Source organism: Polypterus senegalus, chromosome 15 (genome assembly GCF_016835505.1).
Source record: "Polypterus senegalus isolate Bchr_013 chromosome 15, ASM1683550v1, whole genome shotgun sequence".
Classification (NCBI taxonomy): Eukaryota; Metazoa; Chordata; class Cladistia; order Polypteriformes; family Polypteridae; genus Polypterus; species Polypterus senegalus.
In genome coordinates, this window is record NC_053168.1 from 48,157,380 (window position 1) to 48,174,168 (window position 16,789).

Below are 16,789 nucleotides of genomic sequence, written 5' to 3' on the forward strand. Positions count from 1 at the left end.
AAATGCTGATAGTTATATCATTAAAAGGTTGAAAGTGCACTCCTAGAACCTCTTAAGCCAGGTGAATAAGCAGCATGAGAGGATGCAGTGCCAGACATATCTGATGTTTCTTGGTGCAAAGAGAATTGTCTGCAACTTAAAATCAGCTGAACCAAGGAATTGGTAATTGACTTTCACCGCACCAAACAGTCTGTATGTCCGGTCAATATTCAGGCAATGGATGAAGAGCTGGTCCACTTCTACAAGTACTTGGAGGTCCACATTAATGACAGGCTGGACTAGTCTTCAAACACAGAGGAACTACATGAGAAGGGGCAGACCGGGCTGTTTTTCTTTAGGAAACTGTGTTTCTTTAATATGGGAAGTGACATTCTCCACATCTTCTATAACTCTGTGATGGCCAGTGTGATTTTCTGTGCTGTGGTGTGCTGGGCTGGTAACATCACTTCAAGAAAGGCCACCAAATCAACAGACTAATTAAAAGGGCAAGGTCAGTTATAGGATGCACTCTGGACCCCCTGGAGGCAATAGCAAAGGAGTGCCATTATGAACAATACTGCACATCCTCTCTGTGACACACTGACCCTGAGCACTTTTAGTCAACGAATCATTCAGCAGAAGTGTGTCAAGAAAAGCTACTAGGACTCCTTTATACCAATAGCAGTTCACCTGAATAATGCCTCACTGGGACAGTGACAGTCAGAACAACAAAAATCAATGAATGAATTTGTATTGCTTTATAGTAATTCCAATGTGTGTTCAGACCAAAGTGTGTGTGTGTATATTTATTTACTTATTTTTATTTATCTATTTATATATTTATTTATTTAAAGGGCTTCTGTAAAAAGTCAACTTTTCCTCTGGGGACAAATGTAGTTTGTTAATTCTATCTTTCTATCCATCCATCCATCCATCCATTGTGTTCTATGAATGAGGATCTTGCAGCAGTGAAGCAGCTTCATAAAACAGCCAAGCTGCGAGGATATTTGAAATACAGATAGAAATGCTGTAAGCACTGGATATTCAGGGTGTACCTTGGGTAACCTGACTCTGCAACACTGCATGGAAGGCAGTGGTTTGGTTTCAAGTTTACAGTAAGAAAACCTAAACCAGTATGAGCTTCTCAACGTCTAAGTGCATGGTCTTCTCCTAGAAAAGAGTGACTTGCATTTTATAGGTGAAGAGAGGAAAACTGCCCTAAGTGGAAGTGTACGTATACCTTAATGTCTTAGTCTTGAGTGTAGGTAAAGGCAAACATGAGAATGACTAACAGATCACTATAACAGATGTAGTACTGACCATGTTGCAATGGATGCTGCTGATGAAGTGACGTATTTGAAGCTTTCAATTTATTGCTCAGTCTAAATACCTATCCATACCTATTGTCATGAGCTATAAGTAGTGACCAAAAATTAAAGCTCACAGATACAAGCAGCCTAAATTAGATTATTCTCCATAATAGTGTAAGGGGTTCAATCAATATGAGAGTACCCAAGAACAGAATTGCTGTTTCTCAGGACTGAGACAAGCCAGTTGAGCTTACAGTATTTGTAGAGGATGTTTCCTACAGGTGTATCAGACATAACACATACCCTCATGAACATGCTCAAGAATTTGTTTTTTTTTATTTGGCCTAAGAGTGGCTAGAAATAGCCCATAAGGTGCTGGAGACTGCTGATAGAGATATGGAGGTTTAGTTGTATCAATTTTGTTACAACCACAACCCCTTCCAGGAAAAGTAGCTAGAAAATTTAACAAGACTAATTCATTTACTTGATTACATTTACATTACATTTAATTAGATGACTGCTTCAGCTTCTTACTTTTCTCAGAAAATGTATACTACAGACTGATAGGAATTTCAATTGTGACACAGAGAGACCACAAACAAATGGCCCAATTAAATGACATGCTTATTTAACAGCAAGCAAGTTAAGATTTAATTAAGAAAACGGGTTGAACAAAACCTTCTGTCACTGCAGCTGTTCAGTATCAAAAATGGGTACACCTTCTAATAACTGTAATGCTATATAGCATAAAATCAGGAGAAATTACCAAAGAAAAGAACTAACATGTTTTGTAGTATATGTGGTCACTATACTTTGCCAAAACAAACTATATCCAGTTGTATGAAAAGGTCTAGGAACCCCAGGTCAAACTTCATGTTGCACAAAATTTCAAAATGAAAAAATGTCAACACTCTCTGAAGAATAAAATCTTAAACAGAAAATATGTGTGCACATTTAAATGTCCAGCTGCTTATGTGACCAGACAACTATGAATGTAGCACGTGGAAAAGACTGAACACAATTCCAGTTGACCTATGAATACTTTTATAAAGATTCAAAACCTGATTAACTCAATGGTCCTACTAAAAAGTGAGCTGAAGACAATACTTAAGTTTTTAACCTCTCAGGATGTTTCACATATTTGCAACAACTACAGTCTTTTCTAAGCAGCAGGCCAATGACTTGAAAATGAAGATAACTGATTCTGTAATGCAACGGAAGGTTGTAAAAAGATATTTAAACACTTCCAGCACAGACCATGAACTGTCAGAAACATCATTGAAAATGGAAGAGAGAAAAAACTGATAGATCCTCATAAACGAGTCAAATAAGCAGTTCAAATCATCTAAAAAGAATGGTGGTCTATAGGTTTACAGTACAGTTGGTATTAAAAAAAAACAACTGCATTGAAATTTGGTCAGAAGAAAATTCTTCCTAGAGTTTCATCACAAAAGTCAACATTTGAAGTATGAAAAACAATGTTTAGTAAGAATGTTTCTGGAACAAAGTTCTCTAAAAATATACCAGTACATTAAAAAAATCCTAAACAGCAGTTACCCAGATCAGCAGAAACTGAAGCTGAAATGACAATGGATATGTGTGTGTGCAAGACAACATTCCAAAACATACCTCAGAAATAATCATGAAATACTTACAGGAAAAAATGAATGGTTCAGGTTATAAAATGGCCTTCACAGTCTCAAGACAGGAATTTTATTGAAAAGTTGTGAGGAGATCTCAAAGATGTAGGGCATGAAAGAATGTGTAAAATATTTCTGTGCTAGAATGGTTTTGTAAAGATGATCGTGTAAATAGTTGGAAGGTGCCAAAGTTACACAGTGCTAGCTAAACCCTTGCACATGCCACATTCACCATTGTATGATTAATCTGTTCACTTTAAATGAACAATAATTGTGAATTACAATGTGCTGAAATGTTCATGTTATGTTGGTCTCTGTAGAACTTTTTTTAAGCTGTTTACACTTAATTAAATTTGGCAAGGGAAGAGTTTCACTTTTGCTTAAAAGTGTACTGTATGCAGCTATTGTATCTTCTACATAAAATGAACGCATATATAAAACCTGAGGGATGGGACCGGCTTAACAGTTAAAAAAGCAAAACTTTAAGAAGGCGATCCTTCCATCTTACATCCTCAATATTGTCTTGTGGTTAAGAAGAAAGTTGGTTTTCATGTGTTCTGATGATGTCTGCACAGGCTGACTCTCTCTTTTACTCTATTTTGTCTGTTACATATATATGGAATGTCCAGCAGGCATTTTTTTTCATCTGTTGGAGTTTTGGAGTTTTTTTTCCCCCAATGACCATCTGACCCTTAGTATAATACTTTATTTGATCATTGATTTTCCCTGTTCCCACTAATTTGTCTGTATGCTTGATGTAGCCCGTCCCAGAACATTATCAAATAAAGGGCTATCTGAGAATGTCAAGAGGGGCAGAGATACAATACAGTAAGGAATTTGTGAAGATGTTTCATTTTGTTTCCAGGCAATAATGAAAACATCTGGCTCAATCAGATCAGATTTGTTCTAAGAGCTCACATGGGGCTGCTGCCTGTTTTGTTGCCTAGGGAGGCGGACTCATTTGATATACTGCACGATAGCTGGCCTAAAATTGTTGCGTAATTTCTTTAAAATCCTTAGGAATGATATGACAATACTTACTGTCAAGAACAGTCTTTGGACGTCCTACTTAAATACGTTCTGATAAACTTGGGTTCCTCTCTTGGATTTTGCCTGAGCATCAGAGTGATGGCTGAAGAGCTACTAAATAATATAAATGACTTAAGAAAGTAATTAGTTAATTGTATGTTTTCTTCTGATATGTACCATGTATGATTATTATGTTATATACATAATTTACATGAATTATGCAATTAAGTAAAATTAAGAAAAAAAAAACATAATGATTGCTTAGTGCAATCAATGCTTTTGCTTTTTTAGTAGCTATATTCACTACAAATTTAACACTGTCCGGCAGTGGGCTGGTGCCCTGCCCGGGGTTTGTTTTCTGCCTTGTGCCCTGTGTTGGCTGGGATTGGCTCCAGCAGATCCCCATAACCCTGTAGTTAGGATATAGCGGGCTAGATAATGGATGGATGGATGGATGAAACACTGTCTCTCTCAACTCACACTCTCTTCTCTACAAGACTAACTATGTCACCTCACAATTTTTCACTATAAGCCTTTTGTGTTCCTACTTAATCTAGTATTAGGTCCATCCCCAACTTACTATGCTTTATTAGAACTTAACTCTAAATGCCTCCCAAACCTATATTTTGTTTAAAGCATAAAAATATCATCTATACTTAGGGTGTCATGTTGATTTCTGCATAGTCATCTGTTGTAAGGATGGCACCCCCTCCATGTTAGTTATCCAGTTTTGTTTAAACCAAATTGTACTTTAGAACCCACAAACTTCACACAGCCTTGAGAACACTACAACAGTTAAACCCCCCTGTCACAGTGACCTACAGCACACTGCACTCATGTCAGGCTACAATGAATACATGAAATCTGTGTGAACTTGTATATGACAAAGTTGAATCAAATCATTCAACACAGTATAAAAATTAAATATAGTAGTCTAAAAATCATATTATGTGATATCTGTTAATGTTCATATATTTCCATTTATTCAATGTAATATGTATTTGGCGAATGTTTCCCTAATGTTAACTGTTGCTCCAAAACATTGCCATTTGATTTTATGTAGTACAAAATATAAAGCTAATTTGCATAAATGTTTTAAATCTTGCAAATTTCTATATTTTGTTTTTGACCACTGTGGCTATTTTTGAAATGTAGTTAAAATCTTCTGGATTTTCCTCATTGGCACAATATACTTCAGTCCAGTGCACATTACCCCCTATTTATTTACTATAGCACAGTGAGGATGTTTGCATCACAAATACAAACTGCGTTATCGATACAGCTGAATGTGGGAGTAAAGAATGCTTTACATTTTGGCATCTCTAAAACGCATATTTGGTTGCACTAAATGCAAGTTAAATGATATGTTTGCCGAGTAGGTAGCAATGTCACTTCATAACACTTGCACCCTTATTTAATCCTTGGCTGGGATGCCCTTTGTTTGAACTTTCCATGGCATTCTAGCATTCATGTGAGCTTTCCACTGGATAATCTGGTTTACTTCCCCAGTTCAAAGATTAACAAGCAAGTCTAAATTCTTTTAGGATGAGAAAGTGTGTGCAAATCGTATTTTATTCTGGTCTGTAATTGACTGGTATATAAATTAAGGTGGGTACCTTTTTAATAGATATTGCATCTGTGACTGGCTCCATCAGATTGAGCTGATGCATGTAGATGGGTAGCTGTTTACTGAGATCCTGAAACTACAACGTCTGGCAATAACAATCATACCATGCTTAAATCAAGTGTCATATAAATGTTAGTGTTGGTGCAAATAACAACTAAATCACTTGTTCATATCTGCATTCTATTTATATTCAGTCTTGCCTACATGATTGTTTGGCAATTTGCATTTATGAACAAGTGTATCCACTGAATGTATATTCCAGCTGTTATAATAGAAAAGGATGTACTTGTGAAATACTAGCAATAATGCACAAGAGGTCAAAAATGTGTTAATATTATAAATAAAATGCAAGCAAGAACAAAAATGATAAATTAAAAAATAAAACCAAAAAACATGTCTGTCTTGTCTGTCTGGTAGGCTGGCTCGTTCACTTGCTCAGGTACTAAGTAGCATCAATAACTTTCTCAATTCCCATCTCCCTTCTCAATGTAACACATCTTTCACTCTTCCTCCTGCCACTGTGGCTTTGCCCCAATTCTTCACCTTACCTTAAACCCAATCTTCCCTTTGATGTGAGAAAGTTTAATACTTCCTTGGATTGGCTTTCTTTTGAGGCTGTCTTATGGCCAAGCATCGGAAACACTTATAAGTGAGCTGTACTTTTTGTCTACAGTATTTAGACTGAAGATGGATGACTTGAAATGAAACAACCAATTCTGCAATGTTTTTGAATAACTGATAAGTTTCACTATAATGTTGATTGGCTGGTAAAGCACTACCATAAATGTGCTATTATGGTACTGCATTATATCGCAGAACACATTCATAAAACAAACTAGAGAGATGAATGAAAGGTTTAGCACAGGGGTGTTGAACTCCAGGCCTGTTGGCCGCAGTGGCTGCAGGTTTTCATTCTAACTCTTTTTTTCCTAAACAATGACCAGTTTTCACTGCTAATTAATTTCTTTTCCCTTCATTTTAATAGCCCTGTTTTAAGGATTCAGTCCTCTGAATCAATTTGTTTATTCATTAAATGGCAGCCAAACAGAAATGAGATGTGAAATGAGCAAACAGATGACCAGCTAAATTGGGGCTTCAAACTGCAACCAATTTCACTCCAACCAGTCTCTTAATGAGAAGCATTTCCCAAACTGTTGATTTTCTGTTTTTTTTCTAAGAACACCATCAAAATCCTTTGGTGACCTGAGAGCTCAACCATACCGAGACCTTCACCTTTCTTTATTTTCAGATATTGTGTGATGGGCACAGGTGAGCTGCTCATGTGGCGGCTTGTTTTGTGTCTCATTATTGTTTGGCTGCTAATTAAAGAAAAACAGACAACTAAGGGGTCTGAATCAAGTTAATTAAGACTAAAGCAAAATAAGTTAACTAGCAGAAAAATCTGGTCACTAATTAAGAAGATGGTTAGAATGAAAACCTGCAGCCACTGCGGCCCTCCAGGACTGGAGTTTAACAACCGTGGTTTGACATAAAATTCCTGCCTTCACTAAGTTTTATTTAATAAACTATTTGTTGTATTCAGATTCACATCACAAAATATTTTTGTGCTTTATATTTTGTACATTTTTTTATGCTTTTCACACAGCTATTTAACAATAAATTAAAGCATAAATGAACATTATAATGAGGAAGGATTCAGCACCATTTGATTTTTGTGTATAGTAGCTTAAATCAAAGTCAGATATTTTACCAGTAAGTACTGGATTACAGTGAAGGTGTGCATCACTATTTTATTTTAACTTCAATTTTAGCAGGTAAGCATCACACTGTTATACAAGCAGAATGCAGTTTTTGTCTTAATGCCATATAAATGACATGAAGTTCAATTTGCATCAGTGTTAGAGAATTAACTTAATAATACAGTACTCTTTTTGCACCTACAGTAATTGACTGTCTGGATATGTATGAATTAATACCGCCAATAAAGTTGAAGGTCATATAAAAGTAAATATTTGTTATTTAGTGTTGCAGGTAAAAAATAGTTATTTAATGCCATAGCAATAAATACATAATGTACATAGTTTATTGAGCTCAAATTTGTACTTTTCTTTTAGACCTCATTTAATTAATGAAAAGCAAATTCAGAGATTATTCCAACTCTCCTTTTGAAAAGTATATGAAAGGATTCATCACTACTTACTTACAAACTACCGGACTACTTGGAGTCTGCCTCGTCAGAAGGGTAGCTGCTGCTCCTTGTATTTACTCTCATATCTTATACAAGTCTATAACAGTAGTTGCAGTTGGCAAATAAAAGTTTGAAATTTTAAAAGCATATAAGTATGATGCTAACAATTGTGTTGTCTGCTAACAATGTGTGTTATAAACGTATGAAGCACACATACTTTTTTGTTCAGATAGGGAAAAGTGTTTAAATCCATTGGCAGCTTTACAGTGCAGGAGGATTAATCCACATAATTTTCAAAGCTAAATGAAAACATTAACAGAAATGACTAGTTTAAGATCTGTAAATAATTACAGGCTACATCTCAGGCATGGCTATAGTCACAGCGATTGATAGTAAACTTACACCCCCCAGAGACCAGGTAAATGCATTGCAACCCTGACCCTTTGCTCTCACATTACCAAACTGGCTTGCAGCTCTAGGATTACATCATCACTCCAGGATTGGCTGCTCTTTTCTTAACTCTCTCACTCTCCCTACAGACAGCACACGAGTTTTGCTCCCACTTAGCTGAATATTTTAAAGTATTTAATCAAATACACAAATCGCACTTCTCTGGAGTCAGTTTTACCACATTATGCTGTAATAACAACCAGTATGCCACTAACAGAAATTAACAGATACAAAAGAGTGAAGATGAAAAACAAACCTCATGGCCATCACAGTGCTTGAATTCCCTGCAGAGGCTCAGAACATGAGAGCCTTGGAATGAGTGTATCAAGAAAACTCGAGCCAAAGCTTAACTAGCCCAAGTGAGTCATATCCTTCCCATTTGATTCAAGTCCAAAACATGATGTAATGCTCTTGGCTTCTCTGTCTTACGCCACTACACCCCCCACCATTGCAAAAATAAAAATAAATAAATAAATAAATAGCACAGCACAAGCTTCACTCCGTACCAATGAAGTCACCACTAAATTTGGCAAGAAGAGCTGCAGCTAAAAACTTTAAAATGTAACCAAAACAGCCCCAGGCGAAGTTCCAGACACACACACAGTCTTGGTGGTGCGATCACTATTGGAAACGCTGTAAACAGTCAGAGAAACAGAGCCGCCTCAAACAGCAAGCAGCTGCCTTCACATCAGGGTAAACAGTCAGTACGGTTTTAATCAGAATCTTACAAATAAAAAGAAAGTGCTATAGGCCCTGGACTTTAGGAACAATAAGGCTCTGATAAAATAAATCTACATTAATGACATTTTACCAGTCTGATTTTTATTACTAAATACATTTTAATGCACCTCTATTCATCTAGCAGGCTGCATATAACAGAAAACTTCTAGCATATAGGCAAAGAAAGCATAGTCAAAAATGCACCTTACTTTTAAAACTTTACATTTAAAATATAAGTCATATACAATATCACCTTCCGATATAATCCTACTTTTTTGCCAGTGTCTGTACTGTTTATCCATTTCGCAGGATGCTCTGCTTCCCTGTGAGGAATGACCTGGGAGCAGTGGAAACCAAGGGGGAAAGCAGAAGGCTCCATGTGGCTCCAAGCATGCTCTTCTCTAATTCCAGGAGGGAATCGTAAGTACCACCAGATGGAACACCTCAGAAAGGAACCCAAAGATAGCAGGGGATAACCCCACCCACAAACTTATAAACAAGGGGAAACACAGCACGTCTAGTCACATGACCCTGGCCTGGTATAAATGAGGAGTTTATCAGAGAGACTTCAGTTTATTTCTGGCTTCCAAAAAGGAGGAAACTATAGGATGGACTTAAAGTGCATTGTTTATCAGGAATTAGATCTGGACACAGGCTGCTTAAAAGATAAGGTACAATTACTAGATTGAGCTCCTATATAGTCCATTTTATCTCACATAATCCATTTTACTAAATGTATCCCATATGTTGGAGATGGAAAATCTATTGAAAGATATCCTGTTCTTGCTGCTTTAGTGCACACCAGTGTTCACATTAGCCTTCAAAGTCCTGATACTCACTTCTTAATGTACTTCTTCTACTATTATGCTAATTCAAAGGTAGGACCCTTCAACAAATATTCAACTTTTGAAAAGGCAAGCATATGCAGGAGTTAAATTATGAGAGAAAGGAGGCTGTACACTTATAAGGGTAACTTATGGAGTCATCTTCTTCTTTCGGCTGTTCCCGTTAGGGGTTGCCAGAGCCGATCATCTTTTTCCATAAGGGTAACTGATTGAAGTAATCTTCAGAAATATTATCATTTATCAGTTGCTTGACAATTAATATCATCTCACTGATACAATGGCGCACACAGGTAGTGTCCTTCTATACACTCATTTTCATTTGGAATATAAGTCACAAATATCTAAAAACATTTCATGTTCATGTGCATTGTTCACCATAATTACTTTTGTCTCTCAGTAGCCACTTTTGTATTGTACATTATCTGTTATCTATAATGTATATTAATCTATCTACTTTCTAGGTTTCCTGAGCACTTGGCCCACTGCAGTGCCTTAACTGGATAACCGAACCTCAAAAGTCTTACACATTGGTATTTGTTTAAAAAATATGACTAGGCAGTTAATTTTAGATATCCACTAAACATGTATGTTTCACATCACAGTTTCATCATTACATTAAATGTTTCCTTATTTTACAGCAGTATGCTCTACTAAGATTTTTTTTTTTAATTTTAAATACTATAACTGTCAGAAGGCCTGTTAAGGGGCAAGTTTGGAATTTTTGAAGTGAAAGATATTTCTTCACAATTGTGGTATATATTAAGTTTTTCTAAATTGTAAAACTTACCAAATGCATTCATTTTTTCAAGCCTAGAGTGTTATTGAGTATTGATCCACATCTTGAGATAATACACATATTGCAAAACAACATGTGCATGGCATTTCAGGATAGAAAAGATGCAAAAAAGCAAAACATTTCTGTGATATTCAGCCATTGTAAAAGGAAACCAGCTGTGCGCTTCACCTCATAGCAATCTTCAGCCCCTGAGGGACGTTTTCACTTCAAAAAATTGTCTCCAAGTGCTGTTACTGATGTTGTTGAACGCTAATGTCCAGATATGAATTGCTGCCTCTATTCTGCAGACAACTACAAAATAGTCACTGAATAAAACGGTCATATCATCATGCACAGTATTTCACTACCAGTAATACAAATAATTAAAAGTTGATTTAAAATTGCTACAAACTCAGAGCTATCTCATCATATTATGGGCTCAAGTAAATGTCTACATGAAGAAACAGTGAAACTTGCTAATTACATTTGCTCACTCAAAAAATTGTCCTCAGTTCTTTTATTACCATATCCTCAGTAAGAGTGACTCAGCATGCCCTATAAAATTTGATAACTGGTTTGTGGCACTTCAATCTGTTTCACTGGGGTTTGATTCTATTGCATAATCTGCCATTTCATTTTCTCTGTATTTTTTATCAAGCATGCACACAATACACCACATAAAATACCTAATGTTGATTGTTGATCAGCATCGTGAACTTAGTATTGACATGCCGATAACTAAGGCGAAAGTCTTTTATAAAAATACAAGATAGTAGGTACTCAGTTCAGATTTATTGCACTGTACATGCAAAAGTACAATTAAACTTTTATGTGCACACTTCACCAACATACACTATGCTGCCACATGAATTTCACTCCATTGGCCATGTAAAGAAGCAACACAGAATATAATAGGGGAACAATAGGTGCCATTTAGGAAAAAAGTGTCATATGATTTGAGTTCAAATCTGTTGTTAAACAATTGTGTCTACACATTATTTAGTATATATGCTAACACTGGCTATAAAAAATATGTTTTGAGTACACGTAACATAAAAAAAATATGATTTGATTATGCATGTATCACTGGTGCTGGCACGTGTTTTGAATCATAACAGGTACATACTCAAATCAGATGATTATGCCATACACTTGGTACACTTTTGTGCTTAACATCATTGGGTATAAGCTATGGCAGAATATAACCGTTGAAGAAGCAGAATTGCAGAGACAAAATTAGGATAATATGCAGCTGTAAATGTATTCATAATTAGTTATTTGCATGATCAATAATTTTTGAACACTTTATCCGTTGTCTGCAACTCACTCCATTTGGCTATTCAGTTTTGATGTATACCTATACATTTCACCCCTCACCTTATTTCTGACTCCTTCATTTCCCAACTGACATACTTTACGTTTACTTCATGTTATATTTATGTTATCTCTTGTCATCACTGTTTCAAGCTCTTAAGTTGTTTTGTAACCCATAGAAATGTGAATTCCAGCCTTATCAAACACAATAATTTGTTCCTCAAAAGAACAAACTTTATCTTGAATGCTATTATTGCTTTACTATATTTCATTGGAAATCTCATTTGAGTTCTCTCAATACACAATTGTTACATGAAAAGTAGGCAATGTGGTATAGTAGCAAAGGAAATAGACTCCTGGTTTAATTCCCACAATAGGCCCATTGTGTGACCGTTAGCATGTTGCCTTAACCTGCTGTAGTCAAACTTGGATAAGTAAACAGTTATAATATGTGAAATGCATTGATACTGTGTTTGTAATAGAAATAATATAAAATAAAGGCTGGGTACTAAAGCATTGTTCAGATTGTGATTATCGTAAAATAATCACTCACCAGTATGAATCAGGAACATTAACAATCTAATACAGATCCCTGAAGCAATCCTCCCTCCCATCACCTCACACTTTGTTTAACATTTTATCTCATACAAATTCCTTAATATACAGATGGCAATATCATTTTTACGGCTAACAAACACCAATATTTTGCATCCAGCTGCAGTAATCACCTAATGTGCGAAATGTAACAAAAGAGTCTTTGGAAAAGATAGTGCGCCACACAAACTCTTGCTTGAAATAGAAGTGACAGAAGCTTAGGCAGACATGGGGAAAAAGAGCAATCTCCATAAAGATAATGACTAGGCAGTGGATTTGAAACCAGAATACTGGGATCTAAGGCAGCTGCACTATCCATTCTCTTCCTCACACATCTCCAAAGATGTACAAGTTAGATTAACAGACAACTCTAAGCTAGCCCAGTGTTCATACGGGTGTGGATGTGTGTGTAAACCTTGTGTGTGGACCAGTAGTCCATCCCAATGGTTTTCGATACATTTTACTTTTTTTAGTTTGTTATAATGCACGTGCTGCAGTGGGCTGGTGCCCTGTCCGGGGCTTGTTTCCTGCCTTGCGTCCTGTGTTGGTTGCGATTGGCTCCAGCAGACCCCCGTGACCCTGTAGTTAGGATATAGCGGGTTGGATGGATGGATGGATGGATAATGCACGTGATTTACATAAAAGTCATTTATATTTTATTATCTCGTAATTTTTATGTCTTCATGTATTCCAAAGTTCATTAAGACCCTTGAACAGACGAAAAGACACACTGTTAAAAAACAGAACATAACCCACTTAATCCAGTTCAAGGTCATGGCAGGTCAGGGGATATCCCTGCAGAACTGGATGCTTGGATGGTGAGTCAGTCCATCACAGATCCCCTCACATAAACATCTACACACACAATCACACAGGGTCAATTTGGACTTACCAATTACCCTAACCTGCATGTCTCTGGAGATAAAATTCTGTAAGAAAAAAAAACTGATAGTCACATTTGAAATTGCAAGCAGCAAGTATATACAGTTTATTCCTAAAGATATGCTTGAGTTTAATATGAATGAACATAACTTATAATTCCAATCAAAATTTGCATTTATAATCACAGGTAGAAGAGAAAAAAATCCAGGTGAACAACGAGAATTAAACAAATCACACAATGATTGATACTGATACCAGTCAGTCGGTCAATCAATCAATCAATAAAAATGTCCCAGCACCACTGCTAGAAGTCGATTGGGTGGTGATAAAGAAAACTGCAGACTAATGCCTGGACAGCTAAATTACACACTGGAGGATAGCGGGTTTGGGCTGAGCCTCAAAATTTCCCTGATGACAAACCCACACCCTGTTTAATGCTTGGAATGAGATGAGGTAAGTATACAGTACAAGTAAATAAGTATGATGACGCTTGTTAACACAGCCTTGAAACACAAAATGTTTTATTTCTCATAAAATGAGCCAGTGTAATAAATATAAAGTTTGGTATTTGGTTGTTATTTTACCTATTTATAATTGTATAAATTATTTTCTAATATTGTAACTTTTAGTAATATAGAACTACTGTTAACAAAATGGTTTCATCTGAATATAAAGGCAAAAGCAGCAACTGCTATAAATTATTCAATCACTTATTAGTGACCACTATCACAAAGCACTTTAGAAAGCAGATCACATTACAGCAAAAGAAGAAACAGTATACAGGCATATCTGAACAAAATAACGAGTTTAAAATAACATTCTGAAATAAATCATTACTCAAAAACTGGTGGTTTAAATATAGGGAACTGGATCTTGAACCAGAATCTCTATATTATGAGGATAGTGTTCCAGAGTAGGGTCTACAAATCATTTATACTGAAAAAAAGATTTCAGACTTTTAAGAATGTAAAATGGTAGTAGTCTAACTCTTCAGCAAAAAAACAGCCTACACAGCTTGATCGAGATAAAGATGGCAGAAACATCTGACCAACTTTAAAAGTGTTCGAATAATTAATGCATTTGTGTACCAGAATGTAATATTCGAGCTGCATACTTTATCAATATAGAATGCATATCATTTGGGTCCTAACTGCTATTCAGCATAAGACTTCTGTATTTTTAAATCTATAGAAAATTAAAAGCTAGTCAAAATGCAGCAAAATAAATTTATTTTACTGTAATCTTTTATATTCAGACAGTTTAACTATTTTCTCTGTTTCTCAAATGTGTCCAAAGCAGAACAAAATATCCAATGATTAGGTATCTAAATGTATACAGTATTCACTAATATTATTTTTTTTAATTCACAGGTCTCTGAAGAACTGAAAGCACACTTCAACTGAAAGCTCAAAACCTTGAGTTAAATCATCTACTCGACTGGCATTCGCATCCTCTCAGGTCAGACTACTAACATATGAAGGCTCTTCAACAGATCTGACAAAGTGTCATCTTATTACCTTCTGATTGAGTTGCCACTTCCATTTTAAATATTATTAAGGTGCAAGGTAAGAAAATTCATCCACTCATTCATTTACTGAAACCTGCCTGGGTGAGGTTTCTGTACTTTTTATAATCCTCTAAATAAACTGAAGAGAACATCTTAACAAGAACAACTAAATGTTTCTCAGGTAATGTACAGACTAGGTGATATATCAATAGGTGATCTTAAATACAACATGTAAAATTCTAAATTAAAACTATGGCAGATAGACTGTATTAGGTTGCAGCTGTTAGAGCTTCTGGCTCAGCGATACAGCTTCCTCGGCTGCAATCCTGTACCTGAATCCTGTTCTTGTGGAGTGTCTGTATATGGCTTCCTTGGAGTACTCCAGTTTCATGCCATACATCAACATATATGCAGGCTAGTTGTCATCTCTAAACTGGCTCATGGAAGTGTGCGTCCAAGTGTGTGCATGAATGGTCCCTGAGGTGGATTGGTGTCTGCTTTGCAGCCAATGCTGGTATGTTGTGAGGCTCTAGGTCTCCTGTGATCCTGAACTAGATTTAAGCAAGTTTGAGAATGGCACGTTATGTTATAATGACACACTTAAATTATTTGAAGACATTGTATCACAGCTTAACTTAGAAATTGTTTATCTTTCTCTGATTCATTCTAGCATGTGGTCACTGTGTATTGTGTATTATATTTCTGAACTTGCTTTAATTACAGAATGTGAGTAAATTTCTTTATGACATACTTATGTATACAGGTGAACAGCCACCATCTGACACTTCCATGTTTCAAAAATAAATAAGCAAAACAAAATAATAAAACTAATTTTGAAAAAATAAAGCTGAAATAAACTAGGAACCTCAAACCTTTGCACATATTGGCATCCGGCCGGGACTGGAGCCCAGCCGGGACGCCCAGGAGGACCGGAGGAGGACTTGTACCTCCTCCAGACCGCGAGGGGGCGACCGCTCTGGTTATGTTGGGGGCCACGGGTAGAGGGCTTGGAGTAATTATAATTACTCTATACTTTTACCCTAATGTTCATTTGCAGCACAGTGGTTAGTTGCCTCATGGATGCAGCGTCCTTGGGTTTGAATCGTTCACCCACTTTGTTGTCTGTGTGGAATATGCATATTCTACCTTCACTATGCCTGTATGGATTTTTCTCCAGGTAATCCAGTTTTCCTTCCACATCCACAAAAATGTACAGGTTACATTAGCTGCTGATTTCAAACTAGTCGAGTGTGTGCTCCAGTTTAGGTGAATGTGTGGATGGGCTTTGTAATGGACTGTCAGTCTGTCCAAGGCTAGTTCCTGCCTTGGACCTTATGCTGCCAGAATAGGCTTAAGTAGGTTTCAGAGTGTCAAATGACATTTAATCAATTTTATCTGAACATGACATCACATTCTAAAACTCACTTAATCCAATTCAGGGTTGCAAGGGATCTACTAGGAGTATCTGGGAAGATATCACTGCTTCACAGGGCTACTTACAAAAACACAAACATGGCTAGTTTAGAATAGTCAATCAAATAAACAAACACATCTTTTGGGAAAAAAAACACCACTCAGTAAAAACCTATGCAAACACTGGGGGAATGTTCAAACCTTACAGAGACAATAACCAGAAACTGGATTCAGACACAGGATTCTAATCTACCATGCTGACATTAAAATCAGTGTAAATACATGACTGAGATCTTTATGAAAGGTGCTATATTTAATACCACAAAACTATTTTCATTTAGTTAGGTTGATCAATGATTATCAGCTCAATGAACATGTTTAGGGGTATAATTCTATTAATATTAACATTTAACATAAAAATGTAGTCGATTACAGTAATCTATAGTTTGACACATGCTTATTTGAGACAAGCTTTGCTGGTTGTATGCTATAATTGAAATAAGATTAAAGTAATTACAAGATTACATTATAATTTCTATTTACCACCTTTTTTTA

The 16,789-nt window shown here is 36.1% G+C and overlaps 1 protein-coding gene across 3 annotated transcripts in view; it reads right to left on the reverse strand.

Moving 5' to 3' along the window:
• The window catches only part of creb5b (cAMP responsive element binding protein 5b), a 367,885-nt gene that overhangs the window by 113,733 nt on the left and 237,363 nt on the right, over nucleotides 1–16,789 (reverse strand). The window contains exon 1 of one of the 3 annotated variants that reach the window (XM_039736765.1): nucleotides 8,441–8,522. The exons of the other annotated variants lie outside the window; for them this stretch is intronic. Coding sequence (XP_039592699.1) covers nucleotides 8,441–8,451 — 11 coding nt within the window. The 5' untranslated portion in view covers nucleotides 8,452–8,522. Of the gene's footprint in view, nucleotides 1–8,440; nucleotides 8,523–16,789 lie in introns of those variants that run through there. 3 annotated transcript variants of the gene reach the window in all.